This window comes from Microcaecilia unicolor, chromosome 1 (assembly GCF_901765095.1).
Source record: "Microcaecilia unicolor chromosome 1, aMicUni1.1, whole genome shotgun sequence".
In the NCBI taxonomy this organism is placed as follows: domain Eukaryota; kingdom Metazoa; phylum Chordata; class Amphibia; order Gymnophiona; family Siphonopidae; genus Microcaecilia; species Microcaecilia unicolor.
Window position 1 is genome coordinate 340692356 of NC_044031.1, and position 21097 is coordinate 340713452.

General features: G+C 41.4%; 1 protein-coding gene across 1 annotated transcript in view; it reads right to left on the reverse strand.

Annotated features, from left to right (window-relative positions):
• LOC115473996 (beta-galactosidase-like) overlaps positions 1 to 21097 on the reverse strand; it is a 330129-nt gene that overhangs the window by 48768 nt on the left and 260264 nt on the right. The window contains 1 exon segment of the mRNA XM_030209251.1: positions 18598 to 18729. Within this exon segment, the coding sequence (XP_030065111.1) occupies positions 18598 to 18729 (132 nt within the window).

The following is a 21097-nucleotide window of genomic DNA, read 5'->3' on the forward strand; positions in this document are numbered from 1 at the left end:
TTTCTCCTGTTGCTTACATATCTGAAAAATGTTTTATCCACAATTTTACCATATTAGCTATCTTTTCTTCCATTTGCATGCTTGCTTTCCTGACAGCTGTTCCAGCTTCTCTTAGCTCATCCAGGTATTCTCTCCTGTCTTCATCTTTCTGACTCGTCTTATAACATGCAAAGGCTAGTCTCCTTTCCCTTATCTTTTCAGCTACTACATTCGAGTACCAGAGAGGCCTTCTTTTCCTCTTACTTTTGTGTAATTTTCTAACATAAAGGTTAGTTGCCTTTAACATAAGCACATAAGCACCGCCATACTGGGAAAAGACCAAGGGTCCATCAAGCCCAGCATCCTGTCTCTGACAGTAGCCAATCCAGGCTTCAAAAACCTGGCAACCCCCCCCCCCCCCCCCAAAAAAAAAAAAAAAAAAAAAAAAGAATAATGTTCAATGGACTTTTCCTTCAGGAATCTGTCCAAACCCCCCTTAAACTCCGTAAGGCCAGCCGCTGCCACCACATTGTCCGGCAACGAGTTCCAGAGTCCAACTACAAGCTGAGTAAAGAAAAACTTTCTACTATTTGTTTTAAATCTACCATATTCTAGCTTCATCTTGTGTCCCCTGGTTCTATTATTGTTTGAAAGTATAAACAAACGCTTCACATCTGTCCGCTCTACTCCGCTCATTATTTTGTAGACTTCTATCATATCACCCCTCAGCACATCAAGATATTTTATTATTGTCATATTGTGTTATGCTTTTAGTTTGAAGAGTAGTACATCAAGATATTAAAAAAAAAAGCTATAAACCTTGGACTTGGGGATGATTGTGTCTGATGACCTTAAGGTCGCCAAACAGGTAGAAAAAGCGACGGTCAAAGCCAGAAGGATGCTTGACTGCATAAGGAGAGGGATGACCTGCGGCAAGAGAGAGGTGTTAGTGCCCTTGTATAAGTCTCTGGTGAGGCCCCATTTAGAGTACTGTGTGCAATTCTGGAGACTGCACCTACAGAAGAATATAAAAAGGATGGAGTCGGTCCAGAGAGCGGCTACAAAACTGATAAGCGGTCTTGGTCATAAAACATATAGGGACAGGCTTAGGAATCTCAACATATATTCACTGGAAGAGAGACGGGAGAGAGGGAATATGATAGAGACATTCAAGTACCTCAGTGGTCTTAATGCAGCACGACTTGTTTTCTGCCAAAATCGTTATACCCACACTAGCCCGCTACTCAAGTCACTTCACTGGCTCCCTGTCCGCTTCCGCATTCAGTTTAAACTTCTCGTACTGACCTTTAAATGCATCCACTCTGCAGCCCCCCATTACCTCTCCGCTCTCATCTCTCCCTACATTCCTCCCCGTGAACTCTGCTCACTGGACAAATCTCTCTTGTCGTCCTCCTTCTCCTCCACTGCTAACTCCAGGCTTCGCTCCTTTTCTCTCGCGGCACCTTATGCCTGGAATAGACTTCCTGGACCTATACGTCTAGCTCCATCTCTACCTGTTTTCAAATCTATGCTGAAAACCCACCTTTTCACTGCTGCTTTTGGCTCCTAGCCACAATTGCCCTCCCCTTGTCCCTTCCTCCCTTCTCACCCATTACTTCCCTCACCTGTAACTGTCTTGTCTGTCTGTATTATTTAGATTGTAAGCTCTTTTGAGCAGGGACTGTCTCTTTGTATCAGGTGTTCAGCACTGCGTGCATCTGGTAGCACTATATAAATGCTAATAATAATAATAATGTACAGGAGGTGAGCCTTTTTCAAATGAAGGAAAACTCTGGAATGAGGGAGCATATGATGAAGTTAAGAGGAAATAAGCTTAGGAGGAATCTAAGAAAATACTTTTTCATGGAAAGGGTTGTGGATGTGTGGAATGGCCTCCCAGTGGAAGTCGTGGAGAAGAGGACTGTGTCAGAATTTAAGAAAGCATGGGACAGGCACGTGGGATCCCTTAGGAAAAGAAGAGTTAGTGGTTACTGAGGATGGGCAGACTGGATGGGCCACTTGGCCCTTATCTGCTGTCATGTGTCAATGTTTAAACAGACCTTACACAATCATTTTCCTTAGCCATTGTCCCAATACTTCAATAGAAGCCAAGAATCATTCTGTATAGCACACACCAAACTCTATATCTGTATGGAAGCCAACACAGAACAAATTACCAAATTTATATAAAGAAAGTTAAAACAAGGTAGACTGTGAAAACAACTGGTCAGGCTGTCTTTAAATGAAGAGCACAGCAGGTGGTGCACACACAGGGAGGACTTGTGGGTACAAGAAATGCTAGGGGTAGCACTGCAAGTCCCACCAGTTTCTTTTCCTCCCCAACTCTAATTCATCACCACAGTTTACCATCCTACTCCCAACCCATCTATACTGCACTCATGCTATACACCCTGGCCCATATTCTCCCCCTTCTAGCCAGTCCAATAGTCTCTCTCTTCCCTACCTAACTTGTGCACACCATATTCTTTCCTGTCTCTCAGACCATACCCACTTCTTTCTTAGTCCCTCCCCGCCCTAATGTCTACTTCTTCCTCTCATCTTCTTATTCTGATTTTCCCTCATTTCTTTCTCCCAATACAGTTTGTTTTTTTGTTTTGGGGTAGTTTGCTTAATAACCCCCCTCCCAAAAAAATACCTACATCATTCTTTATTTCTTCTGACCTGACTTGCCTTGCCCCCTACTAATTTGTTTCCCCACTAGGTTCCCTCTCACTCTACCTTGGTCAGTGCCCCTCCCTTGCAGGCTAGACTCATCCATCCCTAATACCTCCTAGGCAGATTCATTGCATATTTCAGAATTTTTATTCCCACCCTTCCTGGCAAGGATCATATTCCTACTCCCCCTTCCCACTGCCCCAGACATATCTAGAACTCACAGATTGAAATGCAATAGCAGTTCCACATCCAGAAAGGACCTATCTGATGCTCCACTACCTGCATGCACAAACCTTGAAAGCTCTGCAATCAGTTGTTCCACAGCCTCCAGGACCACATTTTCATGTGGTGCTTCCTGCTCTCAAACTGAAAATCCCAAAGATCACATACTAAGCAGGAAACCAGTGAACCAAAAGGCATGCATTCATATCAACCCGCTATGTGCCAGTCTACCTGCTAAAGCTCTAGCAGTCAGAGTAAGTGGTCGACTTGGGGAGCTGAGTTAGCACTGACTAGTGCCTTCTGCAAAAATGGAAATTAGCACCTCCTTTATTAGTAGTGATTCCAGCACAACATTCCTCTTACTCTCTCTTTTACCACATATCCCCTTCTTTCTCCTCCATTCTCTGCCCAGCACCATTTTCCTCCCATTTCCCCCTTTCCCTGGCTCACATGTGGAAGGATATGAGGGTGCTACACCATGATAGCAGTACCCCCTCATTCATGGTGCCCTGCACAGCTACACAGATCACACACCCCCAAAAGCTAGCCTGTAGCAGAGCTGTGCTGGGAGTGAGAATGGAAAGCCAGGGCTTAGTAGCTAAGCCAAGACAAAAACCAAACCAACCACCCCTTAAACCCCTTCCAAGCTCAACCCATCTCACCTGTAACCTCTTTCAGCTGATGTCATGCTATTTCTTTGGGGCAATGCAGCATAAACCCACTTAGTACAACACCACTGTCTCCCATAAGATGTAATAAGGGAATTACTTATTTTTGTGGTTTTACTCTCCTTTCCCCTTTCAATTTGAGACTCAATCATAGCTCTCTATAATTCTGAGCTGCCTAAAAAAAAGCAATTTTAAAGATGCTTTTCAGACTATGGCATCAAATACTGGTACAATCCCCTCCTGCTCCCCAATGTCCTTCCAGTAAAATAAACATATTAATTCTGGTGACTACAGGGCTGGAGGAGAAGGGCAAAATATTGCTATTGCCTACCCTTGATCCAACCTTTGTGTCTATAGTTTAAATTCAGTCCTCTGTCTCTACTTGATCTTGGGTTTTTTTCTCAAATTTCTTCTTTTAAGGATTCTCTTAGTCTTCATCCTGTGTCATCATTTCTTTTTATAACCAATATGGATTCTACAGCCTGAGGCCTGAATACATCTGCAACTATCAGAAACCTGCTTTCTACAAAGGAACATTACTGCTGGGCATACCAAGATAACTCCATCCAAGGACACGGTGTTTATTGCAAACTAGCCTCCAGTTATTTCCTGGGAAGAGTGGAGGAGAATACCTCACAGAGACCATTGCTCCAAGTTTTAATGAGAATTAAGAGGGAGTTTTGCTACCATCTGCTACCGTCTGATAAGAGTTTCTTAGCTAATAACAAAGCTCTCTTCATGATCATGAATTTTTCTGAACAGAATTATGCCATCTGTGATTGGTCCATATGTATCATCTGACACAGAAAGATGCCAATGTTGGACTGAAGAAGGAGAGGAGAAAGGAAGAAGCCCAGAAAATTTGTTAGAGAATAGACGGCTCAGAGAGAGCAAGAGACTGATTTCCTAAACACCAGTGAACTGCATACCTTGTAACAAACTGACAAGGTTAGCTCAGCTACAATACTCGGCATCACCTGAAAGTGTGCTATCAGTATCCAAAATGCACACCTTGGACTTTATTCCTGGACTGAGAGACTCGCTGTGGCTTCAGCTTGAGTCTCAATGGTGGAATCGGATTCTTCATCCACTGGAAGTCTGCAATATGGACTGCAGGGTGAGATAGCAGGGTTTACTATGTATGGTTCAGGGTTTAGCTAGTCCATGGTTTTAACTGTGACAGATTGGTTTTTCAGGACTGGTGGTCAGTGAATGATTAGCTGTTAAGTGTATTTTGCACAAGACATATTAGTGGTGTAAGTTCCCGTAATCTCATTAGGAAATCAGTATTGTAATTATTTGCGTGATCACTTATTTATAGGGTTACCATATGGCTCCAGAAAAAAGAGGATAGATTGAGCCAGTCCAGATTTTACTTCCATATGGAAGTAAAACCCATCTGTCCTCCTTTTTCTGGAGTCAGATGGTAACCCTACTTATTTAGAAAGTCTATTTGGCTAATCATATTTCTTTGTATATATCTTGGTGATAATATATTTTTGATAGCACAAATCTATTTTTGTAAATTGGCTTTGCATTTGCCACATAACTTATTTTTCTACCTAATACATAATAATATATTTCATCTGTGCCACTGTTCCTTTCATTGGGTACAGCTAGCTAGCCTAAGGGCCAATTAGGTACTGTCATATTCCATGAGCAAACGAGTCCAGAATAATTGCTTTTATGTGTGATTATCTGATATAAAAGTACCTTACAGATTAGACTGAAGCCAACCTTGCCCCATCATATGATATTTAACTTGTAAATATGAAAAAATGTCTCCTGCTCTTAAAGCGTAAGTCTTTTTCAAGTCTTCAAATGAAATAACCTCCCCAACATCCAAAATCTGACAAAAACAAATAAGCCCCATTTTCTCTCACCTAGAAAACACCCCAGTATCTCTCCCCACTGGAAACCATGACTCCCATCGCAGCACAACCAAAAAGGACCTCCAATCCTGAATCCCCAGTCTCCCTTTTACACGTCTCCACAAGCCCAAAAGATGTTTCATGAAAGGGTTGTGAATACACCTCAGATAACTCAAAGGTGTCCGAGACAACCACAACAAATAACATAAGGGAAAAAGAGCAAAATGTTCTTGTTCTAGTAACAGTTCTCCTTTGATAACTGACCCCTCACAATCCCATAATTATCGAAGCTGTTCCACCTAATAGTACTATAATATGTTTGGCACCGCTCTACCTTCCCATACCAGACCTTGCCATATTTTTTTGGCCAACCTTGGAGACCCAAATAAACTGGGAAAACTTCCCTTGTACCATCTGCAGAACCCCCTCAGAGACTGCAAAGAGTAGAGTCTGGAAAAGAAACAAAAGTCATGGTAATATATTCATCTTTAAAGCTGCTATTCGCCCCCCACCATAACAACCAAGTCAGAGTGCCACCTATTCAAATCTCCTTTAATAATTTTGAGTAAAGGGTCATAATTAAGCACCTTATAATTGGGTAAGATCCCTGGGTCACTGAATACCTAAATACCTAATATGAGATCTGGCCTACCTACAAGAAAAGTTATTTTGTATGAGCTCTTCCTCCTGTGGGTCTAGGGTGAGCCCTAAAATCTCTACTTTATCCAAATTTACTTTAAATCTCGCCACCATCCCAAACTACTATAATTCCTGTACAATAACAAGAGAGATAAATGAGGGCACCCCACATACAACAAAACATCATCTGCAAATAATAATGCATTTGAAAACCATGAATATTCGAATTAGAATGAATCAGCTGAGCCAAAGGTTCAACGGACAAAGCAAACAAATGAGGTGAGAGTGGGCACCCCTGTCTAGTGCCCCACTCTATTCTCAATGGGGCAGTATATCTTCCATTAACCCAAATCCAGGCTGTAGAGGGCTCAAATAAAGACAACGAAGCCAAAGAAATTATCTCCCAAACCGACCTTTGCCAAAACCTTCCATAAAAATGCCCAGCGGACCCAGTCAAAAGCCTTCTCTGATTCCAAAGCCAACAATAGTTTCCACATAACGTTCAACGTTTGACGAATGTTATCTTCCACCTGTCGCCTTAAGAGAAAACCAGCCTGATCCTGATGGAGCAACTCAGGCAGCACCGTCCCCAAGTGTGTAGCCAATATCATGGCCAAAAGTTTAACATCAACATTAAGCAGCAACAGCGGTAGATAAGACCAGTGAACCAAGTATTTCCCAGGTTTCAGATTAACCGTAATTCCCACTTCTCGCATACTAGGAGGCAACAAATTCCCTACTAACAGCCCATTACCCACCCTAGTCAACAACCCCCTATGTCAAACCCAAAAACTTTATAAAATTTAGCACTAAGACCATCTAGGCCTGGGGCTTTCCCATTCTGCAAACCTTTTATAGCATTTCTCATTTCTTCAATCTGTATGGGTGTATCTAAACAGTCTGTATCCTCTTCAGACAAAACCAGCAGGTCTACCTCTTGCAAATAAGCTGCCAATTCCCCCCTCCTCACATGACTCTGACTGCTCATATAACTTCCTATAAAATCGATAAAATTGTTACCAGATAGAATCATCAGAATAACAAAATTGTCCCCCTAACCCCTTAATTTTTTGTATCATTTGAACCGCCCTAAGCTCCCCTCAGTAATCTAGCGAACTGTGTCTCCAAATTATTACCAAATTCAAAGGAACGCTTTTTTTTTTGTTTTGTTTCTGCAATTTTACATTAATTTCAAGAGTACATCTTGTTTGGAAAAGATGATTAACAAAAAGAGAATTAATAATATAATTCTACACATTTTCCATCTTATATTGAATAGTAACGTATCTTTAACAAAAAGGAAAAGGAAAGAAGCTAATAAAAGCTATTAACTTTATACCGCTGCACGACAAACTGCCCACAGATGAAAGGGTTGGCGTGTCCTTTGATTAGCTTCGGCGAAGGAGCATCGATGCTCTTGGACCTGGAAAAAACAACTCCATCGCTCCCGAATTATACAACCACCATGTCCAAAGGAGTGGAGGAGTGAGTTAGAGGCATATGCTGAAACGGAGGACGTTTACAGCAGAAACCGAAACGGCAGAACCACTCCTAAACACCTAAGAGAAATCAACTTGGAGTTTTTGACTCCTGTGGAGGTTACATTGAATACCATCTGGAAGGCGCTTCAGGACCTAACGGTGGCAGTAAATTTTGTTTCAGATATAATTTTATTAGAAAGTTACATGGACAATTTAACTGAACCCTTTGAGAGTGAAAAATTGATATAACAAATGATTCTACATGAGCACAAAGTGGTTATGATTTTGAAAATGATAATAGACCAGAAACTTTGAATAATAAAATGAATATTATTATAGATGATTAATATCGAGATTATTGTTTATCCCAGAGTTCCGGGTATGACTCCTAAAGTTTTCCTCAGAAATATTTCCTCAATTATTACTTTAAAAGGAGTGAAGCCTGTGAAAACTGGGATTACTTTAATCAGTGGGATTTGAATTAGAGACTTAAGTATATGTATTGTTAAATAACTTCTGTTTTTTTAAAAGAGAGAGAATGTAATCAGATGTATTATTTCTAACTAATATTGGACAATAAGTATGTTTTCAATGAAATGATTTGACTATACACCGTATTGGCCTTCAAGAAGCCAACCAGATGATCAATGTGGAATAATGAATTAGACGAGTAATATCTGGGGATAATTTAATTAATTTATTTTTTTATTACATTTGTACCCCGCGCTTTCCCACTCATGGCAGGCTCAAAGCGGCTTACATATTAAATACAGGTACTTATTTGTACCTGGGGCAATGGAGGGTTAAGTGACTTGCCCAGAGTCACAAGGAGCTGCCTGTGCCTGCAGTGGGAATCGAACTCAGTTCCCCAGGACCAAAATTCACCACTCTAACCACTAGGCCACTCCTCCACTCATAATCAGGTTAATACCACGTTTTTTTTTTCTGTTTACTGTTTAATTGATCTCCTTGTCTTGTTTCACTCTCTCTAGTTAGTGGTCTAAGGAAGAGAATAGAATTACCTGACTGAAATAATTCCTATATATTACTTTCTCTATATTTCCGTCAGGTTGTTTTATCGCTTGTAAAAATTTAAATGGTTATAAATAAAAAAAATTTTTAAAAAGCTATTAACTTTACAATATAAGATGAAAATTTTCAAACTTCCTTTAAAATCTTCATCTATAGTCCACAACAAAGGAGACATTACACAATATCTGAGGAATTACAAAGAATAAAGAAATAATTTTTTCTTGTAGGAAAATGGAGATTGAGGGGGTGTCTCAGGGATTCCTAACTATTCATGGTGTAGATGTAATCATAGATCTTGACTGTGCAGAATGAATCAAGGCTATTTTAGAGTCCAAAAAAAGAATTAAATTGTTTAGGATCAAAAAACATGTATTTTACAGAGTTTAATTTTACAACACATTTGCAAGGAAAATTTAACCAGAAAAGAGCACCCAATTGTAGTATTTTGGGGCGTAATTTAAGAAATTCTTTACACTGTTTTGGGTTGTTTTGGAAACATCCGGAAACATTCTTATTTTACAATTTATAAAAAGCTGTTCTCTATAGAGGAAAAACTGTTTAAGAATCCAATCTCTGTCCGGTTGTAATACAAAGGAGACTATTAAGGTCATTGGTATTAAACCTAAATTGTCATCTTCCACTGTTTGTGTTAAATTTAAATCCAAAATATCAAATTGTATTTCAGTTTCTTGATCTTCCCTTCGTTCCTCTTCCTTTTTTGTATGGTAACAAATAATAAATTTTTGATATTGCAGGATATGCCTTCTCTGGTATCTTCAGAACTTCACTCAAGTATCTTTTAAAAGTTATTAATGGGGCTATCATAGCCTGCTTTGGAAAATTTATCAATCTAAGTGTATTAGCTCTCTGTGCATTCTCCAAAGTTTCTATTTTGTTCTGAAAATAAGAATTTTCTTTAATTAAATTGGCTTGTACCTGTTGAAAGTTTTGTAGTTCTTTTATATTATTCTCCATTGATTTATCCAAAGTTTGCAACTTTCCTTCTAATATCGGTATTTTATTTAATGAGGTCTGAGATTGATCAAATAATGAGGAAAATTTGTGTGAAAATGAAGTTCCCAGGTTCTTTAAAGCTTCCCAAATGGCTTCCAAGGTAATATTATCTGGTTTTTCCCCCAGAAAAGACTTACTTGGTAAATCTACATGTAAAATTTTCTCTTTCAGCCCCGTTTCATTCAACAGCTAATTCCCAGTCAGGACTTCTCCTTCCCTTGGTTCCAGCACTTCCAGTGCGGTTGCTATCGGCAGAGTTCCATCCGGGTTGGGTCCCGTGCTGAGAGACCCCATCGCCTCTTGGGAACTAGGGGTTTCCCGGTCCCTCCTCGGCGTGTCTGCCGGCATGGGAGAAGCTGACCACTATTTGGGGCTTAATGATGTTTCTGACTCCAGGTGGAGGGGCGGCTCACCTCTCTCCACACTCTCCGACGTCGGAGCTCCAGCTCCTGGCACTGTTTCTGAACCAAAGAAGAACTCCAAGGTACCAATCAGCGGAGAAACAGAAGCCGCGGGACCTGCTCTCTGCCTGCCCCTCCTCTTAGGCATTATGGAACAGAGGAAAAAAAATTTCAGAGGAAATTTGAGGTACGTGGACTGGAGCTTCTTCTCAGCACTGCCTCCCAGTCGCCATCTTGCCTCCAGGAATGTTGTTTTAAACATCTACGCATGATATCTAGCTGTTCAAGCTGACAACGCCCCAACTCTGCCCTGACATAGTTTAGCTCCCTCCACACCTTAGAATTCGGACTCCTTTGATGTCTCTGCTCTAATACAAGAAGCTGCTTACGGAGCCGAAGATGTGTCTGTGTTCTCTCTTTTTTCCGCCGAGTCCCCCCATTTCAGCAAATGCTCCGGAACAACTGCTTTAAGTGCATCCCATAAAATACTGTCATTCACAGTCTCATTATCATTATCCAAAAGATAATTCTGAATAACCACCTTCAAGCCAACACAAATCAATCGATTCCCCAACAAATATTCACTGAGCCTCCAAAAACCCCGGGGCTTCTGACTACCCTCTAGAACCACGTCCATCCATACTGGGGAATGATCAGATACTTGAATCATCCTTAACCTGTCCCCATAGACTGTGGTGGCATCACAAGAAGTCAATCTTAATATAGGTTCCTGCTGCATGAGAATAAAAAGTATATCCCTTAGTCCAAGGATGGTGGAGACGCCACACATCCTGAAGATCCAATCTCTTAACAAGACTTATTAGGGCTTTTCTACGTCTCCAATTGTAATCCCCCTGTCCTTTAGAATTATCCCATACCCCATCTGGAGCCAAGTTAAAATCCCCTCCCATTATAACCTGCCCTCTCACAAAAGTCTGCAATGGGGACAAAAGAGAGTGAACATAAAAACAAACAAAAAAAACCCCAAGTCTTATTAGGAGCATAAATGTTAATAAGTGTAATGGGAAGTCCTTTGAGCTGACCAAACACTGCAACACACCGCCCCAATGGGTCTTTATACTCCTCCTCCACAACCAAAGGACAAGTGAACTTGCATAAAATAGTCAACCCTCCCTTCTTCTCCTCCCCCTCTGAGGTATGGATCCCACACACCGAAAAGGAGCAATGAGCAAGCAAATAGCAATCCCCTGGCCCGAAAATGCATCTCTTGCAAACAAATGATCTCTCACTGGAGACATTTTAACACTGAATACACAATACTCCATTTCCCCGCATTGTTTAACCCATTAACATTCCAAGAACGCACTCTAAGCCTACTCGTAGCTTTCCTCAACTCCCCTCCCTCTCCCCTTTTAAAAAACCCTCCCCCCATCCCAACAATCCATGCTGGCTCTGACCCTCCACTGCCAGCCCATACCACAAAGGAAGATCACCCATCCCCCGAGCAGGACCCCTCCTTTTCACAATCCTTCCCTCTCCCACAAACATCCATTTAAGCACTCCTCTGCAACTCTCCTGAACCATGTACACCCATAAGCAAAGCATAGGCATTAACCCGGAACCAGTCACTTCTATAGTCTCATTTATTCAGGTATTCTGTTTTTCAAAAGACTGCAAGGCTTAGGTTTTCCACTAACTATCTTCTGCCACCCAAAGGAGCACGATGTAGAAGCTCCCTGGCTGCTTCTTGTGCTGGCAGATCCTTACAGACCAACTTCGCAGCACTTTCCAAGCTTTCCGGGATTTTCCATCTACAGTAAACATTACTCCAAAAGCCACCTATATCGAAAGTTTGCTATTTGTAGGTAGCCAGTTATTTATTTATTTGCAGTATTTGTATCCCCCATTTTCCCACATACTAGCAGGCTCAATGTGGCTTACAAGACACCGTATTGGGTCGATGTTAAACAAATACAATCAGAAATAGGGTAAGGGAAGGTAGAGGTAGATGGGAATAAATGACAAAGGAAATAAGAAATAACAATGAATTTTATTATTAATAATTTTTATTGTTTATATATACTTTAACAGACATAACATACTGCCAAGTTAAACACAGCCATAAAATTAATATGGAAAAAACAGTTATTTCAAAATAACATCCTTAATCTCTAAATACACTCCAATGCAATTTGGCTTCTTTAGACCTCAAAAACAAAGAGGGGGCAGGAATTAGTGAAGTTTAACAAAATTTAAAATACGAATTAATTTCTACAGAAATTATGGTGTCGTTATTCTCGACATTTCTTTTAACTCTGACGTTGTTCTACTTCTAGGAAGGATTTGAGCTGATCAGGGACATAAAAGACATATTTTGTCTGATTTAACCTTATGAGACATTTACACGGGTAAGCCAGAAGGAAGGTTCCCCCTATGTCTACTACTTTTGACCTCAGCGAGAGAAACGTTTTTCTTTTTTCTTGAGTTGACGTGGTCACATCGGGGTAAAGCCAAATTTTTTGACCAGCAAAACTATGGTTAGTTGACTTAAAATACAGTCTCATTATTGCATTCAAGTCCTGTTGAAAAACAAATGACACTATCAACGTCCTTCTTTCAGTTACGTCCTCCATAGTTTGCTCCATAGCTGTGATATTTTGTAAATCATTTGATTTCTCTCCTTCTGCTTTTTTCATAGTACTAGGTATATAATAGATCTTATTTAATGGAGGCACAACTTCCTGTGGAAAATTCAGATTTTCTTTCAAAAATCTTACAAACATGTCATTTGGAGATACACCCAACAATCTAGGAAAATTCAATACAGGTAAATTCAGTCTCCTATTAAAGTTCTCCATTTGGTCTATCTTCCTTCTAATATCTAAATTATCTTTAATCACAGCCACTTTGAAATCTTCTGTCTGCTTAGTCTCTCTCTGCAAGGCCTCAATTCTTGTAGAAAAATCTTGTTTTACCACATCCAGGGAGTCTTTCACTTCCTTCACATGTAAATTTAAAGATTTTACCTCTTCCAAGGAACGTCCCAGGGTTTTCTCTATATCTAATAACTTCAGCCATATCCTGTCTAGGTTCAACTCCGTTGTTCGTCCTGCAGTCTCAGTTGTTCCAGCACAGCCAGGTTCCCCTATGGGCCTCTCCGATTCGCCCCTTCCGGACTCCAGAGAAGACCCCACGCGACTGGCGTTTGTTGCAGGGCACGGAGGAGCTGTCGAGCTTGGCGGGGAAAGTGATGTCTCAGCATCCAGTGGGGGGACCGTTTCACCGGCTCCCCCCATCAAGGAATCCACTCCGCCTCCACGAGAAAGAGCGGGGCAGAAGCGCTCGAGACTCTGTCCTACCGGAGTGGACGCTCCCGAAGGTAAAGGATCCCCTCGGAGCATCCCTTTGCGCTTTGTGTGCGGCATTTAGACCTAAGAATATTATTTAGCAGGAGAAGGTCGGAGCTTGCTTCAAACGCGACCGCTCACAGCGCCATCTTGACACGCCCCCATAACAATGAATTTTAAATCAGTGCAGGGTTGAAGCAGCTAAGCAGATTCAGATGGGTAGGCCTTACAAAACAAATAGGTCTTTAAAGTTTGCGGAATTCTAGATGGTCATGTATCGTTTTCACTCTTTACTGGAGCCAAGTCCCGTTGGCACTGTAGTGTACTGCACGCCAAATCCTAATACACACAGACCCGACAAAATTCTCCCAAACAAAATCCTTCATGGCTTTAGCTTTGTGTAAAATCTCCTTCTTCAAAGTAAAATCATGAAAATAAACGATAATGTCCCATAGCGTGGTCCCACACCACGGTGAACTCTGTCCAATTTAATTTGCTGGCATTCTGAAGAATCCACCCACTGTTCCTCTGAATGTAGCAAAGATCTGCAAATCACTGTAACTGTTTTGGCACAATCTTGGTACTTCTCCAATTCAGGAATCCCCTGGAACCTTAAACTGTGTCTGCAAGATCTGTTCTCCAGATCTTCAATCAAATCTAACAGCTCCTGCCTTTCCTGGCCATGCTGGAATCCCGATTTTTCCAAAGCTGCCAGGTACCTCTCAATAGCTTCTGCACTCTCCTCCATATGCTTCCACCCTCACCACAATCTCATTCACATCTCTCCAAAGCTCCAAAAGGGCGTTTTGTAAATCACCCCACATCACCTGCATTTCTGACTTTAGAACTTTAAACCAGCTCACCACCTCCTTTTTTGTAATCTCCACCTCAGTATGCTCAGAAAAGTTCACGGTCTCCTCATCCTCTGATTCACCACAATTGGACACACTGAGGCTATGGAACTTGAAGGCTAAGTGCTTTGAAAATATGCCTCATTGTCTCCCATTTTTCAGCTTGGCATTCGGTTGCGTTCCGTGCCCTCAGGCAAGTATTTAAATGCTTTCTGGTGTACATGCTATCAAACCCCTACACTGAGGGCTTCAAATATCCACTCAGAGGAGATTAGTTTAAATAAATTTAATTCACATTACTACAATGGAGTTTAAGCTTCAGATATCCATACCCGAGTAATGATGTCACTTCCTCTCCAGTACCTCTTTCTTTCTTCGTGCCCCATCTTCCTCACCCCCTCATTGAATCTCCCTCTTCCCTATCTAACCTCCCTGGCCTGCACCAGTCTCCCTCCTTGTCCCCCCCCCAACACCTGTCTCAATCCTCGGCTCCTCCCTACCACAGCGCAGCACCTGTTTCTACTACTACTACTTATTTCTAAAGGACTACTAGACGTACGCAGCGCTGTAAACTTGAACATGCTTGACAGAGCTTACAATCTAATTAGGACAGACAAACAGGACAAACAAGAGATAAGGGAATATTAAAGTGAGGATGATAAAATAAGGGTTCTGAACAAGTGAATAAGGGTTAGGAGTTAAAAGCAGCATCAAAAAGGTGGGCTTTTAGCTTAGATTTGAAGACGGCCAGAGATGGAGCTCGACATACTGGCTCAGGAAGTCTATCCCAGGCATATGGTGCAGCAAGATAAAAGGAACGGAGTCTGGAGTTAGCAGTGGAGGAGAAGGGTGCAGATAAGAGAGATTTACCCAGTGAACGGAGTTCCCGGAGAGGAATGTAGGGAGAGATGAGAATGGAGAGGTACTGAGGAGCTGCAGAGTGAATGAACTTATAGGTCAACAAGAGGAGCTTGAACTGTATGCGTAAACGGATAGGAAGCCAGTGAAGTGACTTGAGGAGAGGGCTAATATGCCAATCCTGGGGGCCTTCCTTCAGCCACGTCCCACTCTTGCTGAAGGAAGGCCCCTGTGATTGGCTAAAGCAGCCTGCTATTACTGACGGTGCAGGCACTACACAAACTGATTAATTGTGGCAAGAAAAGAGGAGAGGTACCGAATTGCTGGGGGGGGGGGGGGGGGGGGGGGGAAACGACAAAGAGGGAGAGAGGCGCTGCACACAAGGGGAGGCGGTAGGGAGAGATGCCCGACCCACAGGAGGGAAGGGGAGGGGAGGATGATAATGTGCGGTATCAGGCCCCTTAAGCATGTGAGCTGGAGAAGGGGCCCCACTGCATGTGACTTGGCATATCTGCTTCTCTGTCTTTTTTTTGCCTTAACCGCTATAGATTTTACTTTAACATAGCTAAAATTGTCATACCAATAGAAGTTATCTGAATCTGTGTTCCTTGTATCAGTCTGTCTGCTGCACTTACCTTGCCCATTGGTAGCTACTAGGCTACAGCAACTCACTCCTCCTCTACAGTCTATTGGATACGCTGCAGAAGGAGGCAGGGAGCCAGCCAACAGCTGCAAGGAGAGGCAGCAGTGGTAACTAAGATACAGAAGCACTTCCTTCCTGTGTTTCCCAGATCTACATACTTACAGAGAAAAATATTGGAGGTGCTCAGGCACCCACAGAGCTACTGCCTATGAGCAGTAGCTCATCTGGTTGCAGTCCTGAATCCTTGAGCCTCCCCTGCTTTCCGGAAACCGGAAGTGATGTCACCGTTAGTAGCAGCTATATTTTCTAAGCCTTGTGCGGCACATGCTGCATGCACATGCCAAAAGAGTGTGCCTAAGTAGCAGCATGCTCCCGAGTACGCATCCTTAAACTGTGACATGTTTCATTTTACGGATTGGTATTGCCTCTTTTTTTCTCTCATTTTTTGGTCCTTTTCTTTTCAGTGTCTGGCCCAGCCAATTCCCATTTTTTGGGAATGATGTCCTGCCCCGTGTGTTTTCTGCTTCTCCAGGTCACAGGTGCAATATCTAACTTCTGTTCAGTATGTTACTATTGCTCCCGCTCACACCGTATTTCAGGTTGGTCTTCTAAAAGCCCGCTCAATTCCTGATAAGCATCACCTAGTACATGATCTAATTCTGGCCCATAGCTTAGATGTTTGCTGTATTACTGAGACTTGGCTCATAGATGCAGATACCACATACGTACAACAAGCCACCCCGCAGGGTATTCATTTTTTTTTTTTTTTTTACTTCCAATAGAAATAATTGCTGCGCGGGGGGGTGGGGGGGGAGGCAGTTATCTTTTCTAAGACTATACCACTTTTTGATTTCCATGCTAATTCTCAACTGCCAATTGACTCCCTCCAGTTTAGACTTAAATCTTCTCCCCCAGTTTATTTCTTGCTCCTTTATCACCCTCCCCTGCTGTATTCTATTTCTTTTCAGCTCCTGCAGTCATTTATCGCAGATCACTGTGTTAATTCACCTGCTCCTGTTATTTTGGATGAATTTAATATTCGGTTGGACACAGTTAATGCTCCTTACACCCGTGATTTTGCTAAACTGGTTTCAGACTTGGACCTAATACAGTGTGTTTTTCATTCCACACACAGAGCAGGTCATACTCTTGACTTGGTACTTTCGCTACATTCAATGATACATCAATTAAACTTGATTTCCGCATTGCCATTACCATGGACAGATCATTCCCTGGTAACTTTTTCTTTGATTCCAACTATTTGTCCTACTATATCTGCTACATCCCAGCTTGTAACCATGGATTTCATTCAGCTTACTCCATATTCTATCTTTGAGCATTCACCTCTAGACCTGGATGAGTTTAGCTTACTTCATAGTGAGAATCAGGTCCACATTTGGAATACTGCACGACATTCTTAAGACACACTTGTTCTTCATAGTTGCCGGTGCCTCTATGTGTCCTTACCGCTGCTCCAACAACATAAGCGTCAGCTCAGACAGGCTGAACGTATTTTGTGATACCTGGCACAATCTTACAAACTGGCCCTACAAGCAGACAAAAAGTTGTATTTTTCCACTAAGACAATGAAGGAAATGATCACTGCGGCCCTTTATCAGACATTAAAAGATCTGCCCACGTCAGCTTCGACCCCAGTAGATCCAGGTTCCCCTTCCATTGAACCAGACTTTTGCTGATAATTTTAGCATCAAAATAATTTCAACTAATGCTCTTTCCACATCTGTTAGACCCATTACATCCACTTTTTTTTTTTATTTGCAAGAAGTCTTTATTGTTCAATGAAACATGACAAGAAAAAAACATGGTACAAGCAGCAAGAGGGCATTGTTCTATTGCTTGTACAAATAGTCCACTAATACAATTTGCATGGCAACCTACAACAGTTTCAACTTTCCAAAATCCACATATCCAAACTTCAAATTTTTTGAGTTTTATTAGTTCTAATAGTACCCCCCCAAACTCCCACCCCCTCTACCCACCTTAAAGAACACGTCTCCTTCCCCACAAAGGTTCACGGTCTTTCATGTCTCTTTGCTGACCCATTTATGTACTATTATTCAAGGCATGAGGACTACTATGGCTCCTCATGATCCTATTCCCTCTTGATCTGTAAAGAGTGACCTCAGGAACTTTCTCCTCTTCACTCATCTTTTCATAATAACCTTACGGTGCCCTCGTTTCGAGACATTACCTATGAGCATACGAGGAGGAGCATTTTTTCAGTGCAAGGCCCGGAGCAATGGAATAGACTTCCCCAGTCCCTTCATTCTCATACGTCTCTTTTGTATTTTACATCAGATTTGAAAACTTTTCTTTATTTTTTGAATGACTATTCCTAGATTTCTGGGCATGGTTTGTGCAGCTGGTGACCCTATCAGATAGATCCTATGGACCACGTCCTCCCTTCCCTTTTCCTTTCTTTCCTATTGATATTGCAACTCATCCCCTTCCCACTTCTGTTTTGTCTCTTTCCATTTTCTATATTTATTAATCTGTAAACCACTCAGACACTTTTTTTGATGGGCAGGATAGTAAATTCCTAATAAAACCTTGAAACCTTGCAGGTGGGGTTTCACTTGCATGATTGTCAGATGCTCATGCACTAGGACTCAGTCAACCATCCTATATATGGTTTATGGTTTTATTACACTTGATATACCACCTCTTGCATCAATACAGTAAACTGTTTACAAACAAAAAGGAAAAACAGAAAAGAACTCCACCCAGTAAAGGACAGAGAAAAGAGAAAGGGGAGGAGGAGAAGAAATGAACACAAAAATTATCTGGGTTGTACTTCTTTCGTTATTAGAACCATAGAAACTACATAAAGAGATTTGTACTAGATCTCTCTCTAGGTAATCTGTCAGAATCAATGTGTATAGCACTGAATAACTGTGTTGGCCTCTCTATCTCTGAGGCCACTGTCAACCTACCTTAAAGTCATTGTTGTATCTACCGTAGTTCACTCTACCCATATTCTCAACTAAGAGGTCCAAATCTGCTCCGGCTTTCCCAGTTATGTTGATTAAGATGCTCTTGCCCCTTTCAAGTATTCCCTGGGGAACCTACAGAGGGAGAGCAATAAGAGAAGACCTATGAATACTGTAGCATAACATACTCATGAACCATGGGTGAATATCAACGCACAAAATTACACTTTCTACCTTTGAGTACCATCAGCAATTAGATCATTCTGCATTCTGGCCCATTTTCTAATTCAAAAGCTCACTATTGGGGGTCATTATATAAAGGCATTTTCGTAGGTATATGCCAGTACATGTGAATATATTGCCCGTTATAAACTTATTAAATACATATTCTATGCTGCTATTATGTAGGTGTGTGCTGGGGTGTCACAATTTAGGCACATATTTTATGCAAATTTATGCTTCTAAGCAGGCATAAAATATATGCGGCTTCATTTTCAGCACAATTTTGCCAGGATTTGTGTAGAAACAAGCTAGAGCTAGGCACCTTCTTTCCCTCTCAATCTAGACAACCTGTTATAAAATCACCCTCTATGTGGTAATTTCTATATAGGTCACTAAAAAGTTAGGCGCCAAATAACTGGGCACAATGCTAGTATTTTTTACCAGCAGAGTTGTGCGCAAAATCTATTATAGAATACTAAAATAACTTTGTAGGTACATGCCACACTTTAGGCGTGGCCACATCTATGGCTGCTGTAAATGGTGGTACCTAAATGCGGTAGTTGGGCACATAAATATGACTAATAGTTGCAATGCCCATGATCCACCCGTGTGAATTTGCCCCTTTGAGGTTATGGCATTAATTAGAACTTTCATGTAGAACTCGCTAAGAGCATTCTAAAATGTGGTGCGTGTAAATTGTAATGCATGTTGTCAAAAAGGAAGAGTGGCCATGGGTAAGTTGTGGGCGTTCTGACAATTTACGCACAGTGTTATAGAATATACCTGCTCTGCGTCTAATTTAGGCATCAAGATTTACACCAGGTTCTACTTGGCGTAATTCCTCATGAATAAATATAGTCGAGTGGATGGCCATCAACGTATTCTATAAACTGCATGGAAATCCTATAGAATACGCTTAGGCAAAAAATTATTTCCACTGGTTTTTCCAGGCGCCTTATATAGAATCTCCCCCTATATAGACTTACCCTGTATAAAAGTAATTCTATAAGGAGCCAACTAGTTTTAGACAATAAAAACATGCATAAGGCTGGTATTCTAGTAATTTACTCAAGTAAGTGGACAGAAACACGTAAATAACCATTTTCTGGTTATGCGGTATTCTGTAAGTATGGACCAAGATGCAATGGCATATACATCGCAGATGGGCATTCACATAAGGTAGAGTTTGGTTAGAGTATGAGCAGGGCACACTAAGGTGTATAGATTATAAAATATTTAAATTCATGAGCATTCTTTTGCAATCTAGGCACAAGCATCTACACTGGCACTGACAGCGCTAAGGAAAAATTGTGTCTTCTACCTGATAATTCTTTACTTTAGTCCTACCAGACCAATCCAGAACAAATGGTTTATGTCCATACACCAGTGGAAGGAGACAGAAAAAGTAGTTCTGAGTAAGTTGCCCCTTAAGGGTATCGTGCAGCATAGAATGTTCAGTATTTCGAATTGCCAAGCAGTGACCCTATTTTGATCAAGATAGAAAACAACCCTGTATATCCAATATCGCAAATTGGGCTTTAGCAAGCTGAAGCAGTGAGGCATAGAAACTTACAACATGCAGGTGTTCCCCCAAGTAAAGAGACATATGAGACTTTGGGTACAGAAAGGCAAGGTAGCACCCATGATATCTGAAAGGAAATATAGTACCAACAAAGAATAAATGATGGAGGGTTTCTGGACTGGTCTGGTACGACTAAAGGAAAGAAAATGACCAGGTAAGAATTTTTCCTTCCTTTTTGTTCACACCAGGCCAGTACAGAACAAATGGGATGTAGCAAAGCAGTGTCCCTAAATGGGTGGGGCTAAAAGAACGCCTGTAATAAACTGAACTCAATGGTCTTCCTCAAACAAAGGAATATAAAGAGAATGTACAATATGTGAGCATCAAACGATTGATCAAATTGAAGAACACCACATGTACTTTGAGCCGGGGACCATGGAAACCCAAGAACACTCAAGGTGAACATAGCAACTCAAAAGCATTGCTAGAAAGGAAGAAGGTATGGCAATCAGACTGTGGAAAATGGCTAGATCCTGACTTATCGTCAGAGAGGTCATGCACAGGAAAAAAATTCATAACATGAAGTCAAGAAGAGAGCATGAGCCCCTGACTATTCCACTGAAATCCAACAAGCAAAGGACAAGAGGCCACTGGGTTCAATTGAAAATAGAAATCATATAGCATGATGGGCTTATACCATGTGCACAAAGGAGCACCATTCTATAGCCCTTATAAATCAGGCTTGCGAGGTTGCTAAAA